A 23,508-nucleotide genomic window follows, 5' to 3' on the forward strand; every position below is an offset into this window, starting at 1 on the left:
AGTTCTATCGTGCTCAGTTAGAATTAATGTCCCTGTGGTTCCCAGGCCTGGCTGTGCGTCAAAATCGCGCGTGTGTCTTGGCGGGTGGTGGTGGTTGGGGGGGAGATCGGTGGGGGGACAGTTGCCTCTGGGCTGTGTACCTGGGCATTCAGATTCAGGAGGGCTGGAGTGAGGTCCAAGAAAGTGTACTTGCAAAAGCTCTGCAGGTGATTCGGATCCGCAGCCAGGGCCTCCTTTCCAGCCACACCTAAATGCTCACAGTTTTCCCAGACTCTGTAAACATTTGTAACTCCTTCACCCAGGCCTTGGCCTGGCCTCGGTGGTCTGTTTGCCTGGAGGGCCCTTCCCGCCCCCCGTCACCCCCCACCCCCCCCGGCCAAGTCCTAACTGTTCAGGATCCTGTCCGCAGCCCCTTGTCGGAGCGTCCCTCCTGTACTCTGCTCTCACCCACTCTGCTGTCCCACATGTCACATTCAAGCACATCGTGTCTGAGTCTGGGTCTCCCCCCAGTACAACGATTTAAGGTCTTCATTTCTGTATCCCTGAGGATCAGCTAAGGATGCGGCACACAGTAGGGCCTCAGGAAGTACATGTGGAATGAAGAATTCTGTTTGTGAATGAGAGAGAGGCTCAGCAAGCCTCTACACCTTTGATACAAAGTCTTGAGACTCGGTAGTCCCATTTTGTCATAGACACACAGGTTCTGCATCCACACTAACCCCTGAAAACTAACAGCCACCTGTTGGAGGCAAGACACCTGACCCTAACCACCAAGGGTCAGCTTACCTGATTCATGCTCTGCCTCGAAGCGCAGTTGGTAGCTCACTTCTTGGGAATTTGACAAACGAGGGTTTTGGTGCACAGGCTGGAGTCCGTGATTTCACGTAACGGGACCGTTGCCGTCTTGAACACAGCTCAGCCCATTGTTACGTTGCGCTCTGGTTTCCCATACCCCTGCCTGCCCTGCCTGCCTGCCTGATCCCAAAGCTCAAACCCCTTACAAAGCAGCTTCGCTTCCAGCTACCAGCAGGGACGCCATCAGAGAACCACAGCAGAGTGCCCCCTGCCTAGGGCAGAGCTCACACCACCCGGCTGGGGCCCCCCTGCAGCTGGGGAGAAGCAGGGGAGCGTGCTTGGGAGTTCTTCACAGCCCGCTGGTGGTGGGGCCTGCTCTCTTTCTCCCACCGCCCACCCTCCCCGGTTCCTGCCTCGCTGGGATTTTACTGTGCAGCCTCCCAGTTTCGTTTCGTTTCTTTTCTTTTCTTTTCTTTTCTTTTCTTTTCTTTTCTTTTCTTTTCTTTTCTTTTCTTTTCTTTTCTTTTCTTTTCTTTTCTTTTCTTTTCTTTTCTTTTCTTTTCTTTCCTTTCTTTTCTTTTCTTTTCTTTTCTTTCTTTCTTTTCTTTTCTTTTCTTTCTTTTCTTTTCTTTTCTTTCCTTTTCTTTCTTTCTTTTCTTTCTTTTCTTTCTTTTTTTTTTTTAAAGACTATTTATTTATTCACAAGAGACACAGAGAGAGAGGCAGAGACACAGGCAGAGGGAAAAGCAGACTCCATGCAGGGAGCCCAACGTAGGACTCGATCCCAGGACTCCAGGATCACGCCCTGGGCCAAAGGCAGGCACTCATCCGCTGAGCCACCCAGGCATCCCAGCCTCCCAGTTTCTTGACCTAAACCCAACTCTCAACCCTCAAATCCGCACTCTCATTGGTGCCAGGCTGAACTCCCCAATGCATACACTTCTCTTGAACCTAATACCCATGGACACCCCAGGTGCAAGGTCAGACTTCTCACCAAAGAACTGAGCTCTCTGCTCTCTGCCTCCCCTGGCTCCATCCACCTGCTTCCCTCCCCGAGCCCTCGAACCTTCGCCAGGCATAGGTAAGCCAGGTCCTAACAGTGCTGTGTCCTTTCTTACCTGGAGCCTCCCTCCATCCCTGTCTTCTGAAACTCTCCTCATTCTTTAAGGCCCAACTTCTTGGAGACTTTCATTCCTGCTTCTGCCCTGGAGATTTTACAGTACAATAACCTACATTTTATTTTTAATACATAAATATTCTGTGTTCGTTACTGGAAAAACTGCAATTGTGGATGAACGAAAAAAGATAAAACAATCACCTTTAATACCAACACCCAGGGAAAAGCACTATGGAGGTGCTGCTCTTTCTCAAGTACCTTTTTCAGGTCCTGGGAGGGTCAGTGATTGCCTACGTATACAATAGGCAGGTCCAGATATTTTTCTGGGTTTGTTTAGCACGTCGTGGATATATTATTTCCTCCAGTGAAAATCACTGCCATTTTTTTCCTGCTTCCCTCCCAAGTAAATCCTTTTGGGTTTTGTTTTTCCTCCCTTCAGTCTAAAGAAGCAAAAGTTGAACCCATAAACGCACCTCCAACTCCATCCCCTCCTTCTGACGACACAGAACTTTCGGGTGAGCCCGTACCCGAGGGGACTGCGGAAACTGTCAACTTGAGCGTCAGCCTGCATAGCATCCCAGAGCAAGGCAAGTCCCTGTTGCGCCTCCATACACGATGGTCTTCTGTGAAGCGATTGCTGTGTGCCCAGCCTGGGGGATGTATGCCACATGGAACATCTCATTTAACCTTCCCCTCGGCCCTTCGAGGAAGGAATTGTAACCATCCTCGTTTTATAGACAAGATGGGGAAATCAAGTCATAGAGAGAAGGGAGGTCACCTAGCTGAGGCTCTTTGGCTTGTAAATGGCAGAGTTGCATTTGAACTTGGATACTTGAACTTTTAACCCCTAGACTCTGGAAAGGCCCAAGTTCCAACAGAAAAGCTTACAGGAAAAAAAAAAAAAAAAGAAAAGGTTGCAGGAATTGTTGCTCTTTATTAAATACCTACTGTGTGCCAAGTGTTCACATACTCCATCTATAATCTTGGAAGTACGTCTCCCGGTTGGTTTTATTGGCCAGTATTTTATGGGTGGAAAACCTGATAGTTGAAAAGGTAAGTGACATGCCCACAGTCACAGCTCATGCCCATGCTCAGACGGCTAGTGAGTAGTGGGACTGACCCAGCGTCCAGGCCTGATTCCAGAATCCCCATCCTTTCCAGCTTCAGCCGCAAACTCCTGACTCTCAGAGAATAGGATCAGGTCATCTAAGCTCCTACGTGGCACACGTGAGACACTGGTGGCCAGAGAGGGGCAGGCACCCAGCAGGTCAGTGGCAGGCCCTGGGGGAGTGCTGGTCTCCTGGCTCCCCATCCAGGGCTCTTGCTCCTGACTCTTGTCATCTGCAGTGTGCAGAGAACACTGGTCAAAACCCAGAATCCGATGTGATCCCCTAGGCGGCTGCCTGACATGTACCCAAAGGCCTGAGATTTCTGTCCTATATCAAAGGGGCGGCTGCTTCAGGCTGAGGTTACTGCTTGTGCCAGAGCATCAACATGCAGGGCAAAAAAAACAAGGGCAAACGCCCACTCAGACTGCCTGTAGGAAAGATTGGTTGGGCAAATTGTATTTCATTTTTATGTTGAGCTCCGATATTGGTGATGCAGAGGATTGAATGACCCAGGGACGGGTTTGTGGTATACTCCAGAAAAAAAGTGGATTTCAACACTGCATGTATGCTGTAACCCTCATTTTGAATAGATTTTTATATCTATTTATGTATAGGCATGTAGAGCAGTGTGTGTGCGTGTGTGTGTTAGAGTAATAGACAACAAAATGTTATAAGTAGTTATCTGGGTGGTAGGATTGTGGGTGGTTTTCCTTTCTTCTGTGTTTGACAAGCCTTCTGCAATCATATGCCTCATTCTTCTTTTTACTGCTACCATCAGTAAATGCAGGTTATTTTAACATCTAAAGTGGGAAGTCTCTGGGTGAGAGAAGGTATACAGTACTGAATAGGAAAAAATTTGTATGATAATTTAATAAAGTCATAATAACAACCGCGGAGTCAGGGTGTTGCCGTGGAAGACCTGGGACGGAGTAGACGGTTTGGGCACCAGCCCTACTCAGCCACCTATTTGCTCTTAAGGCCTGGCACACGTTGCTTAACATTTCCAAGCTTCAGATTCTTTAACTGCCCCCTGGGAGTGTTCACAGTCCCCACCTCCCAGGTAGTTTAGAGGATTGGACCCAGCCAGGGATGTGGAATTGGTTTATGAATCGGGAATGCTGTTCTCCTGAGTGGAATTAGGATCTCTAAGGAGGGGCAAGGAGCCAGCAAGGGCTGCAGGCGGAGTAAGGTCCTCTCCTTAGGCTGGGGGTGGGGAGTGGGGGTGCGTGTGAGTGCAAAGGAGGTGGGAGCCAATGCAGACTGGGACGCAGATCTAAGCACCTCTCTCCTCTGTTCCCTGGAATCAGCCAGATTCCTTTACGGGCAGAGAAGAGGCCAAATGGAAACAACAGAGCTTGCTGTTCTTTTGAGTAGACAGCCCAGATAGTGAGGAGAAAGGGGCCCGAACCCTGAGCCCTGTGCCCGTCTAGGCAAAGCTACCTAGGAGTTTTAATCCAAACTTTCCTGAGACTGTCTTGGCCCAGGGCACCCCCACCCCCACCCCACACCTCCAACTTAACATCCTCCAAGGAGTGGGGACTCAGGGCATTGGGGTCTGGCCTGCTGCTTGCACAGCACCCCCTGGTGGCCAGATCTGGGAGGACGAGAGAGAAGAGAGAGAAGAGAAGATGCGGGTGGGCCATAGCTCAGCACCTCCCCCCGCCCACACTGTTCTCACCAGGGGACATGCCTAGCACAGCACACGTGGATGTGGGAACAGGCCGACCTGGCTTCGAGGCCCCTCCCAGTCACTAACTTTCTGTGGGACCTGTTTGTCTTCAGCAAAATGGGGTTAATCATCATAAAGTGTTAATGTGCACACCAGAGCAGCACAGACATGCTATGGGGTGATAGTGGGCAGATGGAAAACGTGGGATTCCTGTCCGGGCTCTGCTCCCCCAGCTGTCAGGTGGTGGAAGGTCCTTGCAGGTAAGACAGATGGGCTAGTGGGAGGATCAAATGAGGCACCTCATGGGACATGCTTAGCCTGGGGCCCAGCCCATGACAGGCATACATTCATATTAGTATAATTTCTTCTTCTTCTTTCTTCTTCTTCTTCTTCTTCTTCTTCTTCTTCTTCTTCTTCTTCTTCTTCTCCTTCTCCTTCTCCTTCTCCTCCTCCTCCTTCTCCTTCTTCCTCTTCTTCCTCTTCTTCCTCTTCTTTTTCTTCTTCTTCTTCTTCTTCTTCTTCTTCTTCTTCTTCTTCTTCTTCTTCTTCTTCTTTTTGCTTTAGGAATCTACTTGTTTTTTAAATTGCAAAAGAGATATGTACTTGTGGTAACAGTTCAATCAATGCAGACAGAGTCCTATGAACCCTCCAAAATTTTCTTTCCTATCTGGAGGAAACCAGTATTAAGCAGTGTGGTTTAGCCAACCTTGTGTGGTTTATCTGCACACACACATACGTATCTATATGTTACATATGTTATTTAATAACTGTATTAGTTATATAATGAAGGTTATATATATAATAATGATAAAACATGTATATTCATATAGTCTTTTTCACTTAACACACATAGAACCACACTGACAATGAGCATTTATCAATTGCTAACTATATTTATTGCTAACTGTATTGAGGGGCTGTCCTCAGTGCTTTTTTTGTATTAACTTATTTAATCCTCGTAGCACATAATCTTCCAAGCAACCTTGTGAAATAGTAATTGTTGCTCCTGACTTATAGATGAGAAACTTGAGGCCCAGGTTGAATGACTTGCCACAGATCACGTTCCTAGGAAGTGGCAAAGCAGGGTTCCCACCCCACAGTTGGTGCCAGCATCTGTGATTAAAGGACAGGGTAATAATCCCCCTCAACATCTGTCTTTCTGCAACTTGTTTTTTTCTCCTCTTAATCCTATATTACGGACATCTTTTTTTTTTTTTTTTTTTTTTTTTAAAGATTTTATTTATTTATTCATGATAGTCACAGAGAGAGAGAGAGAGGCAGAGACACAGGCAGAGGGAGAAGCAGGCTCCATGCACCGGGAGCCCGATGTGGGATTCGATCCCGGGTCTCCAGGATCGCGCCCTGGGCCAAAGGCAGGCGCCAAACCGCTGCGCCACCCAGGGATCCCCCATCTTTTCAAGTTAATAGGTAAAGAGGTGCTTCATTGCTTTTTCAGGATTACAAAATGCAGTTGTTAATTCCAGAATGCCTGCTTCCATAGGGTCTGGTGAAGTCCTGAATGACACACTGGAGGAAGTTCATACTGTGGACGGTGCCCCCATTACAGATGTTGGCTCGGGGGATGGGGCCTTCATTCATGTCACTGAGGAGGTGAGTGAATGGTAGATTTCATTTGCTGAGTCAGTAGTAAATTGGTTGCTTATTTCAGGCTTGGTGGTGACTTGTATTGGCACGATAAAGAATCAAGACGGTTTTAGTTGTTGGTACGGAGGAGGGGAGACCCAGGGCCCAGGAGGCTCTCCAGGGATGCCCCCGGACAGGGAGAGGAGATGCGGCATGAGCTAGTCCTCATACCTGCCTGGAAATGAGTCCTGGGTCCTCATTGTGGTACCCACCTCCCTCCTGCTCATTTGTGAAGATTACACAGCCTTTTCCTTTGGAGCTCCTTGAAGACAGAATCAGATTGATTGCATATGTGTCCACTCCATTGTCGTGTAATTGGCTTTTATACCCACAAAGCCAATTTTTTAAAATGCTAGACACAGTGAGGTGTGAAATTGAAGCAAATGTATTTTTTGCACAACAACCTGTGCTAAAAACTCACAGGTTCGGGTGTTTCTTTCTGCTATCCTGGGATGAAACGCGGACACCTCTCATTCTCTCCCAGTCACGATCTGATAATAACCTATTTTCACAGCTATTTCCAAAGTCCAGTCCAGCATAATATCCCTTTGTCTCCCAATTCAAAAGAACACATATCCAGCTCACAAATGGTTTGCAGTAGGGAGGAAGGAGGAGAAAATCTCAGCACACAGATGATTCTCTCTCCAAAGGAATTCTTTACCTTTCCCTATATAGCCCTGAGGCAGCTGGTGGCTGGAGGCAGGTCGGGGGCTAACTCTGATAGAACCACAAGAGATCCTAACTCTGGGAAACAAAGGGTTGCAGAAGGAGAGGTGGGTGGGTGGGGGGATGGGGTAACTGGGTGACCGGCACCGAGGAGGACATTTGATGGGATGAGCACTGGGTGTTATGCTATATGTTTGCAAATTGAATTTAAATTTAAAAAAAAACAAACAAGCTGATTTCCTTTCTTGTCTCATAGCATGTGCCACACAGGTGGTCTGGTTGCTTTTTCTAGCATGTGGAAGTGTACTTAATTATACAATGAATTAATTGTTCTTAATTGCACTTTATTGTAAAGCCCTTTGGGACTTCAGCTAAATTTGAGGCAGAAAGAGTCTCATTTGAAAATCTGTGACGTCATCTTTTCTTTCTTTTTTGGGGAAGGACAATAATTCTGCAAGGATTTATATCGTAGGAAAAAGGGTTCTGTGGTCAGATACATTTGGGAGATACTCCACTTTCTATCCTCCTTTTTATAGACTCCTTGTAAGTCCTGCAGCAAGGAAATCTAACTTTGGTCAGCTTAATGGTTTTAGTATCCAAAAGAACTACGTTTTGCAAAACAGAACAAAATAAAACAGAACAACCCTCCAAATTTAAAAGAAAAAAAAAAGAAACGTTTGGAAACTGAGAGAAAACTGAGATAGTTGGATCACACTAGCACCCAAAACTGCTATTTCCATTTCTTGCATCTGCTGTGTAACCTCCAGAGAAGGTTCTGCATTTCCCAAGGAAACTGAGTCCCAGGCAGAGAAGGATCACGGGGTTCGGTCTGGAGAAGGCTGAGGAGGACAAGATTGTTGTCTGCACATCTCTGAAACACCGTCAGGGGCAAAAGCATTCGACTTGTCCTTACGGCTTCTGGAGCGGCACCTAGGGCAGGTCACAGGGAGACAGATGTGTCTAGATAGAAGCGTCTGGAGCTGGAGCAGGCTAACTCAGGAGACAGGGATGGCCTGGCCACTGGGCATGTGCAAACAGATGCTTGGACTCAAACAGGAGATACAGTTGCCTCACGGTCTTTCCTGTCCCTGGGATTCTGTGTTTCTGGGACTGTCTTGGGGCTGGGGTGAAGTCATAGATAAGAAAATTGCTTCGAGAGAAGGAAGCTACAGGAATGCAAGCTGATAGAGGGAGGGCTGTGGGCAGTCTGTTCTCTCCAGCCACAGGCACATGGATCAGAGCCATAGGCCCCCTGACATGGTGCCTCAAGATGCTTTTGTTTCAGGCTGTGCATACTGAAGAAGGTTTGGCAGCCACAGAGGCCACCGGGGAGGCTGAGGTGCCCACCAGCACTGCCGGGGAAGCGGAGGCCAGCAGTATGCCCACCAGGGGGCCAGCTCTCTCCTTGTCCACTGAAGATATGGGGGAAAGGGTCACTCTGGTAAGTAGCTCAGAGCACTTGCTGTTTCTGGGGGATGGTGGGCATCAGAGGTGGGGGCAGTCACTGGTCTTCCTTATCAGTCTGCAGAATGCAGAGTGATAGCCTTGTGGGATCAAGTCTGTGTAGACCCCGATTTGGAGGCTGAGGGGTCTGTTGACTCATTCAGCTGTTTGTGGAGTGATGTGTTATGTGGGGCATGGGTAGATAGGATAGACCAATTCCTGGGGACAGAGCCATAAGAGATGCAATAGGAAAAGCACTGAAAGGGGCCCAGAACCCAACCCAAAAGATCAGGGGCCCTGGATGCCTTCCTGAGGATAGGATGCTGCTGAAGGTGAGGCTATGGGGACGCTGAGAAGGAAGCTGGCAGGTGAGAGTGAGACAGGTGTTCCAGGAGGCGGGCTAGCAGGAGCAGAGACCTGGAGGCATCAATGGGAACATGCAGAGGGTCGAGTGTGAACAAGAGGAGGCAGGCAATGTGGCTGGAGAGGCCCCCGAGACCCTGAGAGCCGCGAGTGGGAGCTGGAGTGTGTTCAGAAGTGGGCTAGTGGACTAGTCAAAGTAGGTCTCAGAAAGTGGAGAAAGGCTGGGAGAAGCAAGCCTGGAGGCCGGGGCTGGGATCGGAGGCTGTGTCGTGGTCCAGGCAAGGGGTGGTATCGGCTCGCTCTGGGTTTGGTCAGTGCTTTCATATTCTTCCCAGAGTCTCAGTGAGTAAAGGCCTGGAAGGCGGCTGGTAGATCTGCCACTATGACTGTTGGTGGCCTCAGGGAGGGCAGGGTTAGGGGTGCGGGAGGGATGGAAGGAGAGCGAGGTGAGGAGGAGGTCAGTGATGCCAGCCAACTCCTCTTAATGAGGGAGAAGGCTGTGTGTTGCGGGTCCCTGGATTTTGCCCTGGTGCCACGACTGGGGCGTCGGTGAAAGCCCCACTCCCAGGAGCAGTGGAAGGAAGACGGAAGGGATGAGGGTGGGTGGCAGCGAGGATGGTAGGGAGGAGCGGGGTGAACCACGCAGGTGGCACGCTGGCCAGGGGCTCACACCTTGCATGGTGTGCGAGACGTGGGTTTCCGCATGGGTGCTGTGTTCACGGTGCTGCGCAAGATGAGGTCTTGGATGTGCAAGTGCTTTGAAGGCGAGGAAGCCACAGGGTGCAGATGCCCAAGGGACCCTGGCTGTCTGCTGGCTCCAGCCACACGGACCACAGTGGACCGCTGACAGGCCCCTCTCAATGTCTTCCTGTTCAGAGTGTAGATGCTGAAGAAGGCTCGGGAGCCACAGCAGCTGGGGAGGCCGAGGTGCCTGATGGCACCGCCAACGAAACAGAGGCCGACAGTGTGCCCACAGAGGGAGCGACCCTCTCCATGGCCGTCCAGGACCCTGGGACAGGGGTTACCCTGGTAAGGAGTGCAAAGTGCCTCGGGGTTGAGGTCACAGCTGGAGCAGGTCCTGGCCTTCTTAGAGGACCAGTCTTCATTCTGTTCAGCACATCCAAAGGAGCCTGAGTGGGGCGCTTCTCTGGAGTGGAGTTGGCCAAGGCCTGGGCAGGCGTGTGGTCGAGCCCTATTTCTGGGCACAAGCGTGGGCTGTGAGAGGGCAGAGGAAGGGCAGAGTCAAGGGCAGGGCCAGACTCCCTCAGCCCTCTCCTTAGGCGACATGGAGACAGTGTTCCCAGCTCATGAAGGTGGGACGCAGATATTCTAAGACACTTAGTGGGTCTGTCCCTATGATGTGATTATAGTGGGAGTCCTGCAGGTTCTTCAGACTCAGACTCAGCCCTGGACTCCTCATGTCCACTCCTCCTGTGTTCCCACCTCAACGATAGGGACCATCACCCCCTAGTCGGCCAATCCAGAATTCTCTTCCCTCTTCCTTACTCTCCATATCCTGTTAAGCATCAAGTCTTATTGATTTTTCTACCTAAATCCGTTATAGACCTGCCTCCTTCTACCCTTCCCAGCCCCAGACTGTGGGACTGAGACGACTAAGGCCCCACCTCACCTCCATCCTCTCCCCCAACTCTCCCTGGGGTGGGGGCAACCCTCTGTATGGAGCTTCCCATCGCCCTCACTCCAGACCCTGCTCCCCCACGTGGCCACAAGGCCTTGCAGGGTCTGGCCTGGCCAGCCTTGGTGACCACTTCTTAGGCCACTGTCTCCCTGGCTCTCGGTGCTCCCACTTCACTGACCTTCCTGCAGTTTCTTGACTGTGCTTCTCTGCTTAGGATCTTCCCATACCCTCTCCTCTCTACCTAGAACCTTTTCCTTCCTCTGCCCTGCCTTGAATCCTGGCTTATCCTTCAGAGTTCAGCTCAAGCACCACTTTGTCAAGGAAGTACCATCCCAGGGGCGTCTGGGTGGTTCAGTGAGTTGTGTCTGCCTCTCAATTTTGGCTCAGGTCATGATCTCAGGGTCATGATATGGAGCCCTGTATTGGGCTCCAGGCTCCACAGGGAGTCCACTTGAGATTCTCTCTTTCCCTCTCCTGCTGCCACTCTCCCCTCCCCCTAGTGCTCATTTTCTCTCTCTCTCTCTCCCCACCCCCTTCCAAAATAAATAAATAAATCTTAAAAAAAAAAAGGAAGTACCATCTTAGACTGTGAATCTTCTCATCAGACATGTTCGTGGTGCTCAAACCTCTTTTTGGAAGGCCTCATGATAATTGTAGTTAATAATAACCTTTTTTTAAAAGATTTTACTTAGGGCAGCCTGGGTGGCTCAGCGGTTTAGCGCCGCCTTCAGCCCAGGGCGCGATCCTGGAGACCCGGGATGGAGTCCCACGTCGGGCTCCCTGCGTGGAGCCTGCTTCTCCCTCTGCCTGTGTCTCTGTCTCTCTCATGAATAAATAAAATATTTTTAGAGAGACAGAGACACAGGCAGAGGGAGAAGCAGGCTCCACGTAGGGGGCCCAGTGTGGGACTTGATCCCAGGACCCCAGGATCACGACTTGAGCCAAAGGCAGATGCTCAACCACTGGGCCACCCAAGCATCCAGGTAATAATAATCTTAATAAATAGTTCATTTCTGGCTCCCTCCACACTGTAAACTCTAATAGGACAGGGATTATATATACATCGTGTTCATTGTCTTCCTCCCTGCAAATAAATGGTGGGTACTCGGTGGATATTTGCTGGATGAATGACTGGAGGTGTCATCTGGCTGTCACATATCAACAGCCCTGGCCTTTGAGAACGTTCCATACGTTTGCTCCCAGCCTTTCCCCTTTGGTCCATGAGGCGAACTTCGCAGTGGGGACCCGCTGACAGAGCTCTCCAGGCCACTTGCAAGTCGCGTGGGTTATTTTAATTAACAAAGCGGCTGCTCCACCTTCTCCTCCTCCTTTTCCCCTCCTCCTCCTTTCTTCTTCTCTTTCACCCCCCATCTCTTTCCCCTCACTCCTCATCCTTCCCTCCCCCACTTGTTGAAAGGCAAAGCCCTAGTCACAGCGTGAGAAAACTAGGGCCTGAGTCCTGACTCGTAGAGGCCAGCGGAGCCGCCGGGGTGCAGGGCTGCCTGGGCGGTGGTGAGCGCTGGGCCCGAGCATGTGCAGGCTTAGGCCAAAGCGGCGGTGAGCGCGGGGGAGCCTGGGGGCGGCCTGCTGACCTGAGAGGTGCCCCAGCCTGGGTCTCCAGGGCCTGTGGGCCAAGGCGGGCCTCGCAGGACCAAAGCTACGGCCCTGTTACTTGTCTGCCTTGGCCCGGCTGCTGACCCAGGGGTGTGGAAGGAGCGGCCCGTTCTCATGCCTCTTCCCTTTCAGGGTGCAGTCGCTGAAGGAATGTTCACAGCATCAGCAGCCACGACGGAAGTGCCCGGCAGCACGTCTGAGGAGGAGGAGGCTCGCCAGGTCCCCACGGGTGGCCTGGTTCCCCTCCCACCCACAGCGGCCCCCGAGCAAGCGGGCGCGCCCGTAAGCATCTCCTGGCCTCCCCTGTGCCTGGGGGGGGGGGGGTCAGCGTGCCTTGCGGGGGGGGGGGGGTCAGCGTGCCGAGGCAGGAGCAGTGCCTGGCCTTCCAGAGGCCAGGGCAGCCCTCAGCTTGGCCAGGGCACGGACGTGGGTCGGGGCCACCCGAGGGAGGCGGTGGGGGGGGGGGCGTGGAAGGAGCGTGACAGGGCAGGTCAGGGAGTCAGGCCCAGCCCTGTTCCTCCCAACTTCGCCCAAGAATTTTCTCCGCGGGCTGCCAGGTTGGAAGGGGCGGCGGGGCAGAAGGGAGGGGAGGGAGCGCCCCACCGCCGGGGGAGACGCATGGTCGAGGGGGTTGCGAGTCCCTGCTCCTGTGATGCGGCGAGGACAGTTGAAGGTCAGCAAGTCTCGTGAAACCGGGACCGGCGCCCTAGGAACCACCGTCACCCACACCCCCAGCAGCGATGCCGCACATGGCGTCCCCCGGGAGGGGAGGTGATTCCTCTTGCTGGTTTTGCTCTTCAGGGGCCTGGTGATGAGGGAGAGCTGGCAGCAGCTGTGACCGCGGAGCCCCTTCCCACGGCTGAGGCTGAGGCGCCAGAGGTGGGCGGCAGCCTCCCGGAGCGGCCCCCGCTGCCCGTACCCACAGTGGCCTCTGAAAGAGGGGTCACTCCGGTAAGTGGCGTGGAGGCATGAAGATGAGGTGCGGCCCGTCTTCCACAGGAGGGAAAGAAGGGCCAGAGTCCTGGGAGGGACTTGCTTAGAGGTGGGTTTCATCGTGGTTCATTAAGTTCCAGATTTGGGCCTTTGAGGGGCATCCAACCTGGGAACGCCCAGGAAGCTGCAGTTTGCAGAGGAAATGCAAGGGCGAAAAAAATCTAGGGCACCCGGCTTCTTGTCCCAATTGTCCTCGAATTCAAATGAAAACTTTATAATGGGCAAAGCTGGCCAAAGATGCAAAGACCCCATCTCAGATGTCACGAGAGTCCCATCCCGAACGTGAGGAAGCTCCTAATACTCAGGACTCGGGGGTGAATGTGGGTGACCACCACGTCCCTTCCTCCATGAGTTTCTCTGATTCTTTTTGTTTGTTTGTTTGTTTGTTATTTAGTTTCTCTGATTCTGGGCTGTACCTGTGTGACCTCACCCAAACCCTCTCTTTCCTTTGGGGCTCAGGTGGTCCTCTTTCTAGGAGGGTGGCTGTGAGGTCAAGTCAGAGGTCCCGCAGTCTGGGAATGTTTGGAAAGCTCTGTACACATGCCTGGGGTTGTCACCACATAAGGACTGTAACTTTCTGTTTGGGAACTAAGAACCCCAGAGCTGTTCTCTGCATGGGCAGGTGTGAATCTGAATGAAGCTGCTCTGGGCATGTGAATATTTGTAAGGGACAGTCTGGTGACCAGATGGGGCAAGTCAGCTTCCTAAGTAACATCGGGTCACCTGCGCTTTCAAAGCCTTGACTCAGGCTGGAGGCACATGGCCCATGTGACCCACCACAGCACTGCAGGGCTAACCTGCGAGGGCTGTGGGACCACATGTCCAAGAATACTCTGGAGCCAGAGCGCCCATGGCCTGAGGACCTCTGCTAGTGGCCCAGGGGTCATCAAGCGCCACTTACTGCCTCCTTCTGTAAAGTCTGTCCATTCATTCATTGATTTACTCACTGGCTGAGCACAGTACCTCAGGGCCTCAGTTCAGACTCTTGGAGATGGAGATGATAATGACCTGGCTCCTGTCCCCAAGGAATTCGCAGTTGAGGGGCAGGAAATCAGCTGTTTGTATTGACATCCATTAAGCACTCTATGTCCGAGTTTATCTGACCCCATGCATACGACTGCAAACTGAAAGGGCCCCAGTTTGCTGGTGAGGGTCGTGGGACCTCCGGAATCCTGCCTGCTGTTGCATGCCTCGAAGAAGCAGAGCTGGCTTTTGAACCGAGGCATGCTGGCCAGCAGAGCTTATGCCCCTGAGCACCCCTGAGAGTGTGGTGCAGTGGAAAGGTGCCAGACTGGGAGCCAGGGTGCCAGGGTTCCTTGCAGGGGCGCCACTGGTGTGTGATGTGTCCTTCAGTGTCGATGTTGCCATCCATAAACAGAGGGAGGTTTTTAACAAAAGCTCTGGTTTTTAACTCTGCGCGCATTAGAGACACCAGGGCACTTAAACCACCGCAGGTGTCTGAGTGCGTTACCAGACCAATCGAGGAGCCCCTTGCTCTGGGGTTCAGGCTCCCGGGAGATTCTACTGGACAGCTCAGTGGAACCCACCCAGCTGGCAGTGACCCGTGTGGCCCCGGCTCACACATTGTGACTGCCTCAACCAGGTTCCCCTGCTCTTCTGCTCCTCACTCTAAGGGCCGTGGAAAACAGCAAGACCACATCTCCCCATGGTGACACCACATCAGATGCAGCCGTATTGCCTGGCCATGCACCTTTATGTGGAGCCAGTTCTCCTTTTTCTCTTTCAAAAACCTTTTGTGATAGAAATTCTAAAAATTCACAAGACAATTTAGAGTACTACAATAAGCCCCCCACGTACCCATGACTCAGTGTGAACACATAACCAACTCGCCACCGGGCTTCATCTGTTCCACCTCATCTGGCCATCTTTTTGGAGCAGAGATGAAGGCTGGAGGTGAGGGCTGGAGTATTTTAAAACAAATCCCAAATGTCGCATTATTTAACTGATAAATACTTTAATGCATATTGTGAATAGGTTGATCTGGAACTTTTTTTCCTCCTTGGCCGCAATGCCACCCGTCAGTGGTCATTACTATCAATATCAATGTTGTTATCCATCTAACAATGGTTCTTTCAAAATATCTGATACCCTAGTTGCTTAAAAAATGCCTTATTACAATTACTTTGAATCTGGATCTAGACACGTTCTATACATGATGTTTGGGCTGATGTTTCTTAAGTCTCTTGGGGTCTATGATTGTTTCTTAGCTTCCTTTTTCTTTTTTGTCATTGATTTCTTGGAGAAACTGAGTCAGTTGTCCTTTGATCCTTTGTATTTTCCACTTCGAGAAGTTGGTGCTGAAGGCCTGGTGAGACCAGTCATGTTGGTGGCAGTGTTGATGGGTTTACTACTTCTGGGAAGGGCTTTGCAAGCACGTATTAACAGCCATGAAACTACTTAGTGTTAACGTGGAAACTTTTGTTCTGGGAATTAATCCTAAAGGGGATAGTCTGCTATGTAAAAAGGCTTTGTTGTATATAAATTTGCTAATCTCCATATTATCCATAATAGAAAAAAATGGACACAGTTTAACTAGACAAAAAAGGGGGTCAATTGGATAAAGGCTATTCAAATGATGGAATATTATGCAGCTATTAAAATTATACTTACCAGGAATATTTAATGGTGTAGGAAATATAACATAACGCACGATGAAAACTGGTTCTAAACTTGAGTACATTGTGTGGCATTAACTGTCGATATTTATTTGTTGATAAAAAGGGCTTTATTTTTCCTTTCCGCTTCTCCTCTCCAAGTGGGTGTTCCTGTCACTCTGAAAGCATTTCCTGAACACCCACCAAAGGCCAGGCGCTGGGGCCTAGAGGTGATTCGGGTACTATGCCTGCCCTCCAGGAGCCCACGGTCCCAGGGAGGCAGGCCTATAAGCAATAAAGGCTCTGGACAGGCTACAGGGCTGGTGGGAGGAGAGGGGCGGCCAGAACCTGCCTCAGAGGGTGGCATATTGGTCCTGGTTACCCTGCTCTGGTGGGACCTGGACTGGGGCGGTGGGGGGACCCTAGCTGACAGAATGGGGAGGATCCCTACGGCCTCCTTCCCTCCATCATACCCATCCGCCCTATGTGTGAGATGCAGAAAGAAAGGGCTCCTGAGCCCAGGGTGACAAGTGCCCCTTGGGCTGGCTCATGAGGAACAAAGCCTTCTTTACCCCTGTGTAAGCCTCCTCTTAAAGATGATCAGTTTCTACAAAGGGGGGACAGTGGCAGAGGAGGGGTGCCCAGCGCTCTGCTGACCATTCTGTCCTCTTTAGGGTGAAGCTGGGGAGGGGCTTTTTGGCCACCCTGAACCTGCCAGGCCTACTGGACCCACGGTGAGACCCCCTATCTGGGCTCAGCACACACACAGTGTGCAGGGGTTGGGGCTGCTGAGAAATAGGCACAGGCTCAGATTCAGGGTGCCTTCCAGTGAGATGTCAGGGCCTTTACCTCTGTCAGAACCCTCAGGGAACTCAGGGGCAGAGTGTGTTTATATCCTATTTATATCCTGGGCCCTGAATGGCCCACATGTCTCTCTACCACATCCTGAACGACTTGTCACCGTGCCCCAGGACTGTTCCTCCTTCAGGATGCTCTGTCTCTGGGAGCAGCGCCCCATCTTCCTGGATACCAAGGCAAATCAGGAAACATCTTCCAGTGGCCCTATGCCTCCCACGCCCCATCCAGTTTGTCTCCAAGCCCCGAGGCTAGCTGGTGCCTCAGACAGTGGCAGCAGCCCCCCCATCCCCACCTTCCCTCTCCCACTCACACGCATACACCACCGCCACCCTTCTCAATCCAGACCTAACCTCCAGCCCAGCCCCTCCCTGGGGCCTCTGAGCATACGCTCCATGCATGTTCCATGACTGAACTGAGCCTTACCTGGTTCTTATGTTCAGGAATTAAGTACTAGAAAGGTATTTTTAAGAGATTCCCTTTTGTCCTTTGGAGGAATTTGATGGCATTCAACAAGTATGCACTGAGTGCCTTCTTGGTACCAGATCTTGTGCTAAGATACTGGGCATTCAGAGGTATCTGAATGCCCAGTTCAGGATAGGCCAACCCTGGAGGGGACCAACCCTGGAGGGGACCTAGCCAAGAGGGGCCCACAGACATACACACAACTGAGCTTCAAGTCAGGTGGTCCTACCCCCAAATCCAGACCTCAGCAGAGATTGGTGAGGAACACAGGGTAGGGAGAGATGAATTCCACCTCCACCTGGAAATGGGGTGGGAGGGCTTCATGGAGGTGGCCATGGAACTAGGCCTTGAAGGATGAGTAACAGTTTGAAAGGCAAGAAGGGAGGCTGAGAAGATGTGAAAGAGCACCGTATGTTTGAGGATTGGCTGGCTGTTGGCTGTGCAAAGGGAGGTGATGGGGAGGAGAGTGGGAGAAGAGACCAGAAGGGCAGTGGCAGCAGCAGTGATAGGGCTACAAGGGAAGACTTTTGGTGACCTAGCTGTCCTTAGGGAGTGGCAGGTGAAACCAAGCGGTGGGAATTTCTTCTTTCTCCAGGTGGAAACTGAGGCCGAGGGCTCCGGCCTGGGCTGGGGCTCCGAAATTGGGTTTGGCTCTGGGGACTTGGTACGCAGTGAAGAGCTGTTAAGGGTAAGTGTGAGAATGGGACATCCTGGGATCTGGGACCGCCTTCTCAGAAATCCGGAGGATTTCCCCTCCACATGTGTCTATATTTGGCATTTTCCACTTTGATCAGTTTTGTTTTGTTTTAAATGAATATGAGCCTTGTATATAGTTTATATTCGGGACCTCTGCTTTGCCACTTGCCCCTTTTACCTGGCATCCAGCGCTGTTCCATGGTCACATATCCCCATGACCCTCACCTCTTATTGGCTTTGCCTCCATCCCCTCTACCCATTATGGAGAATTACTGGCCTCTTCTCTGGGTAGTATTTCACACTTTGGCTTCCAGATCCTTCTTGAAATCCTCCTTACCCCAAGGCAACCCCTACTACCTCTTCAACTGCTCCTTCTTCCCCTTTGCTCTTGCTCCCTCAGCCTCCTGCCCAAGGCAGGGCCCCCACTAGTTTCTGGTTCCTGGCGATCACCTCCCTTCTCCAACTCCAGCTGGTGGCTTTGTGCTGGGGCCCCCAACCTTGCCTTCAGCCCTTTCCCTGAGCCCCTGTGCTGAATCTTCACCTAGAAGACTCCACCCAGTTGCCCCTCTGTCCCCTCCTCAGGCTAGGACAGGAAGGATTCTGGACTTAACTGGATAAGTGAAATGGGAGTCACATGGATCTTTCTGACTGGTAGGATCCACCAACCCAGCTGGAGGCTAAAGAGACTAGTACACTGCAGGATGGTTTTTTTATTTTTTATTTTTTTTATTTTAAGATTTTATTTATTCACGAGAGACCCAGAGAGAGCAGAGACACAGGGAGAGGGAGAAGCAGGCTCCATGCGGGGAGCCCAGTGCGGGACTGGATCCCAGGGCCCCAGGGTCATGCCTTGAGCCAAAGGCAGATGCTCAACCGCTGAGCCACCCAGGTGCCCCTACAGGAAGAATTTTAATAAGAGTTAGCAACAGGCAGTTTTTGACTGCTCTGTCAGGTAATCAGAAAACTAAATTAGCCAGGACACCTCTGAAAATTCTAACTGATTGTGGATTTTTATTCTATAGCTATATCTAGGGAGAAAACATGATATGATAGGCTCAGAAAGACCTGGGTTCAAGTCCCAGCTTTTCTAATAATTAGCTGTGAGTGTGTAAGCCCAGACCAAGTCACATTGTCTCACTGAGCCTCAGTTTCCCCCATCGGCTAAGTGGGAACACCAGTCTCTACTTGCAGTATTATTGTGAGGAACAGAGAGAATGAAGGGAACATATATGCTTAGTATATTTTATCCCCTACCCTGCTTTTTCTTAACAGAGTATCTTTTTTTTTTTTAAGGGTCCCCCAGGTCCCCCGGGCCCTCCTGGCTCACCTGGGATTCCAGGAAAACCAGGAACTGATGTTTTCATGGGACCCCCTGGATCGCCTGGAGAGGATGGAGCTGCTGGTGAACCTGGGCCCCCGGTGAGCTTCTGGGGTCATCTCTCCCTCTCCTTGGCCATGAGGCTTCCTCTAGACCCCAGACTCCAGCACGAAGGCTCATAACAGAGAGTGAGCAGCTAGCTAATGTTTGTAAACAAAAATCCTCAGCTGAGTCATTGCTGAGACTCATAAGAAGCAGAAGCCAAGAAACATACCATCCTACACACTGCTTTGCTGCTTTGTCTTAGGATAGGAGATACAGACTCATGTGGAATCTTGGAATCATAGGACATCGAAGTGCTGGGCCGGGAGCAGGAGGTCCTCAGAGACCATCTAGGCCGACCCTGCCCCCAGGTCCCCACAAACCCAGAGAGGAAGATGCCACCCAGAGAGTGAGGGACACTCATCCACAGGTGCATGGTCAGCAGTGGCCATGCTGGGGCCAGGGACCAGCATTTCCACCCTAGACTGACACAAGGCTCCTGGACCCATTGACCTCACCTGATTGGTCCTCCCAGCCATGGCCTCCTTCTCCAGGAAGGGTTCATAGTGATTCTTATCAGAGATGTTGTGGGCTGATTGTCACTGATATTCTCAGGGCCCCGAGGGACAGCCTGGACCTGATGGAGCCTCCGGCCTTCCTGGGATGAAGGGAGAGAAGGTACGGACAGGGTGGGAGGGGTCCAAGCACATGGGGGCCGCCAGACCCACGCTGCCTCTCTCTGACCTCTAGGCCTGAGACCTCTAGACCTCCTTGCCTCTTAGGTGAATGACCCTTTCTAATCTAATTAGGAGGGGTCCTAATCCCCTCGCTGCTGGATGTCCCCGTCCTGGGGCTCTTGATGCCCAAACCTGAGCTCAGCATCTCCAGCTTCCATGAATGGCGCTGCCACCTAGCCAGTCATGAGGTCTCAAAGGCAGTATCTTCTCTGAGCCCTCCTTCCTCTCCCTTTCCTGCTGTACCAGGACTGGTACACCTGTTGCCAGGACTGACTGGTGCACCTGCCATCCACATCTCTTGCCTCTTTCCTCCCTCATCTGATGTTCATCTCTCCTCACCCACACGGTGGCTTCAGGCGTCTTGCCAGTGTCGCGTTCTCCGTACCCACAATCCAGCTTCCACCCACCTGCCCCACCCGTCCACCCTCCCGTAGCAGGCTTTCTCTGGTCTTTGCTGAGAAGGTATCAAGCCTCGCTGCTGCCTGTAGGATGAAACACAGACGGCGCCCAGACCTTCCATCCCAGCTCTGTCTCCTCCCGTCTCCTTCATGTAGCCTCTGGATCAGCCAGCAGCCCTGCTGCAGTGCTGTGGGCATACTCTTCCTGGATGGCCCCCTGGCCTTTGCACATGCTTTCTCTCCATCTTGGGTGACTTTCCCCTTCCTTGTCCTCCAAGGGCCAGTTCAGATATATCCTCTGAGAAGCCCTTTCAGACTCCCTATGAGCAGAAAGCAGCCCTCCTTCCTGTACTTCTTGTTAACACAGTATTTGTTCTGCTGGGACCCCTCCCAGCTGGTGATAGCTTACCGGTGAGCTCCCCCGATCGACCCCTACCCTGACAAATAGCACTCACACTGTCTGTGCGTCCTTAGGATCTGGTTCAGGCCTCCATTAGTGTTTGATCAGCAAATCTGCTGTTCCCTTCACTCTTCATTCTCTGTAAGCCTGTCTTCTGTCTGCGTGCGTGGGGGCGGGGTTCCTGCCCCTGCAGTCTTCCCAGCCTCTTTGATGAGATAAGCCACATCCCTCAAAGGAGAGCAATAAAGATAAGGTAAACCTCCTTGCAATGATGCAGTCATGAGTTTTACTGGGGTTCAGAGCGAGGATGATCTGTCCTGGCTGAGATAAGGAGCAAGGCCTTCTGTGTACTCCACCGCATGAAGTCGTGGAAAATGTGAACTCCCTAGACGCCACCATCTTCCCTGAACTGAATTTCCAGTTTCCGTCAGCTCTCAAGTGTGTTTATTTTAATTGAAATAGTAACTTGATTTTCGTGGAAAGCTCATTTCTCAGAAAAGGAAGAAAGCAACTAGTTGTCAAGCTTTATGGACCTCATTTTACATGTACTGAGTATTTCATAAGAAATTCGATTTTGCAGGAAACATCATAGACCTACACTGTTCTTCCCTGTTCTTCTTACCAGCTCTCCTCTACCCGCCCCCACACACCCCTTCCATGCTTCTCTAGTATTTAAAAATACCCATGCCCACATCCGCACGCTGACACTGGGCGGGTGCACTCTGCAGCAGCTCAGGGGAGCAGCCTTGCACAGGGCAGCAGGCTCACCAGGATAATTGTTGGAGATAAATTACATTTTTCTCTCCCAAATTTGCTATGAGTACTAATTTATTGCACGATGTTCATACGATGATTTCTGGCCAAGTAAAAGGAGACTGTAGAAGGACTTGGAAATTTGCATCTAGAAAACTCGAAGGAAACCTTGCAGATGACATTTACCTAAAAAAAATTTTCTTAAAAGCCAAAACTAAACCAAGGAGCTGTGGTATGGATATAAAATAACAGAAACATGCTAAAGAAAATGAGTAATCTCCAGGGCGTAACACAACATGAGATCCGATGATACATTTGATCCTTGACTCCCCTCCGCAATACTGTTCTTCAGTTTGCACAACTCCGGTGACAAGGGACTCATTTCCTGCCAGGCAGTGCCTTCCACAGTTGCGTGGACACTTGTAGGAGGAGTTCTTCAGGCTGCGCAGAAAGCAGCCTCTCTTCTCACTTGCAGGGAGTAGAGACCAGTCTGGACAATTATCTAAAGGGGACTTTTTTCCCAAAGAATAAGGTCCAGCTTATTTGGCAAGAAGAAGAATATTATCATATATAGTCATTATTTTCAAATGTGAGGTTGTCATCATAATGTGAATGGTCATTAAGAATTTATGAAACAGATTATTTTATGTTGTGTTCGATGATAGGCATACTCCTTAATTTATTTCCCCAAATTAACATGAGCAGCCCCTCTGAGGTCTTTGGCCCATGAAGGAACAGGCAAGGAGTAGGCTGCTTTCTCAGCTACCAAGTGCTTCTGGAAAGGATGCTGCAAGGACTTGCTGGAGACGAATCTCTGTAAAATTCCTTTCTTCTTTTTGCCCAGCACACGGTGCCATCCAGATCTTCACATGTGTAGCATTTACGATCATCACTCTTTCGCTTTCTTTTACAATCTGAGTCACTCAGTGTATTCTTTGGTGTCAAAAGGTGCTGGAACACCCAGGCAGGAAAGAGTTTGTGTTTTGAAGTTTTCTTCCGTGCCCAGAATTGCTGAGGAGCATTGAACTCCCAGTTAACAGGCTTTGAGTGATCTCACCGAGCTGCCAAAATGTCATTGCTGGACCTCGCATAGCAGATTTTGTCTTGCCCATGAGATGAGGAGAGATGCAAGTAAATCATCATCAGCTTCCCTTTTTCTACTGAAACCCAGTTGTTCTTGGAGCAGTTCTCTAAATCTGACACTCTGCTGGGGGAGCCACGCTTAACAAGGTTCCAGTCGTGGTTTGGAGCTGGTAACAGCTTATTTCGGTTAAACATTCCAATATTGGCCCGATTTCCTACTTCAGATCTTCTTTAACCATCAGATATGTTTGGTACAAAATCAGGATTATGGGTCTCCGTAAAACCAAACAGACCATGGTCAATTGTAACTAACAAGTTGCAAGTTATCAGTATAACAAACTGCATGACCACCACTGACAGACGTGCCCAAGGTCTCAGATACCACCACAAGAAAAAAAATTGATATAGTTATTAGGTTTTTTGATGTTCCTGTATGTTGAAGTCTCATAATGTCCTTAGCAAATCCCATTACCGTAATGAGTGGAAATTTCTAATGAATTCTGAAGCATGATTTTGTAGCATTCCTGCGCCTCGGTCCTTTGCAGCATTTCTGTTGTGGAACTGGCCTCTCCATACTTCACTGCCACAGCCAAACCCACAGCTTGGCTGGTTGGAATTCCAAGATCTCACACTGAGCAATGAAGTCTGTAGCTCTACTGTCATCATTTTGGGAGCAGGGAGTCTTCGCTGACTCTTGTAATTGGAGTCCCCAGTTTTCAGTGCATCTGTTCGTGTAAATTCCAATAAGCAAGCTCATCCATGTCCCAGTTGATCCACTCAGAATCCAAAATGGTGGCCACCAAATCTGTAAGCCAATGGGATGGGCCCAAATACTACCTTTCTGCATGTACAAGCTGGATAAAAATCACCTGTGTCTGAGACCAATAACTCAAGGTTCAAAATATCTTCTAGAACTTCCTTTGAAACCACTACAAGATGTACTCTTGATTTGAAGAGCTGGGAAGGTAACTTTGAAAAAGACCGTTTTTCACTTTCTGAACATAATTTTCTTTTTTAAAAAATTTTAATTTATTTATTCATGAGAGACAGAGAAAGAGAGAGAGAGAGAGGCAGAGACACAGGCAGAGGGAGAA

General features: G+C 50.5%; 1 protein-coding gene and 1 long non-coding RNA gene across 4 annotated transcripts in view; one reads left to right on the forward strand and one right to left on the reverse strand.

Annotated features, from left to right (window-relative positions):
- Positions 1-23,508, forward strand: part of COL15A1 (collagen type XV alpha 1 chain) — a 106,006-nt gene that overhangs the window by 44,317 nt on the left and 38,181 nt on the right. For all 3 annotated transcript variants that reach the window (XM_077912667.1, XM_077912668.1, XM_077912669.1), the window contains 10 exons: positions 2,352-2,499; positions 6,192-6,301; positions 8,286-8,441; positions 9,683-9,835; positions 12,192-12,341; positions 12,861-13,010; positions 16,342-16,401; positions 17,583-17,675; positions 18,977-19,102; positions 19,659-19,721. In XM_077912667.1, coding sequence (XP_077768793.1) covers positions 2,352-2,499; positions 6,192-6,301; positions 8,286-8,441; positions 9,683-9,835; positions 12,192-12,341; positions 12,861-13,010; positions 16,342-16,401; positions 17,583-17,675; positions 18,977-19,102; positions 19,659-19,721 — 1,209 coding nt within the window. The remainder of the gene's footprint in view (positions 1-2,351; positions 2,500-6,191; positions 6,302-8,285; positions 8,442-9,682; positions 9,836-12,191; positions 12,342-12,860; positions 13,011-16,341; positions 16,402-17,582; positions 17,676-18,976; positions 19,103-19,658; positions 19,722-23,508) is intronic.
- Positions 18,402-20,786, reverse strand: LOC144322521 (uncharacterized). The gene is made up of 4 exons (XR_013388154.1): positions 20,634-20,786; positions 19,562-19,701; positions 19,011-19,201; positions 18,402-18,578 (listed from the first exon to the last, which is right to left on the reverse strand). It is a non-coding gene; the product is annotated as an uncharacterized LOC144322521 (long non-coding RNA).

Source organism: Canis aureus, chromosome 10 (genome assembly GCF_053574225.1).
Source record: "Canis aureus isolate CA01 chromosome 10, VMU_Caureus_v.1.0, whole genome shotgun sequence".
Classification (NCBI taxonomy): Eukaryota; Metazoa; Chordata; class Mammalia; order Carnivora; family Canidae; genus Canis; species Canis aureus.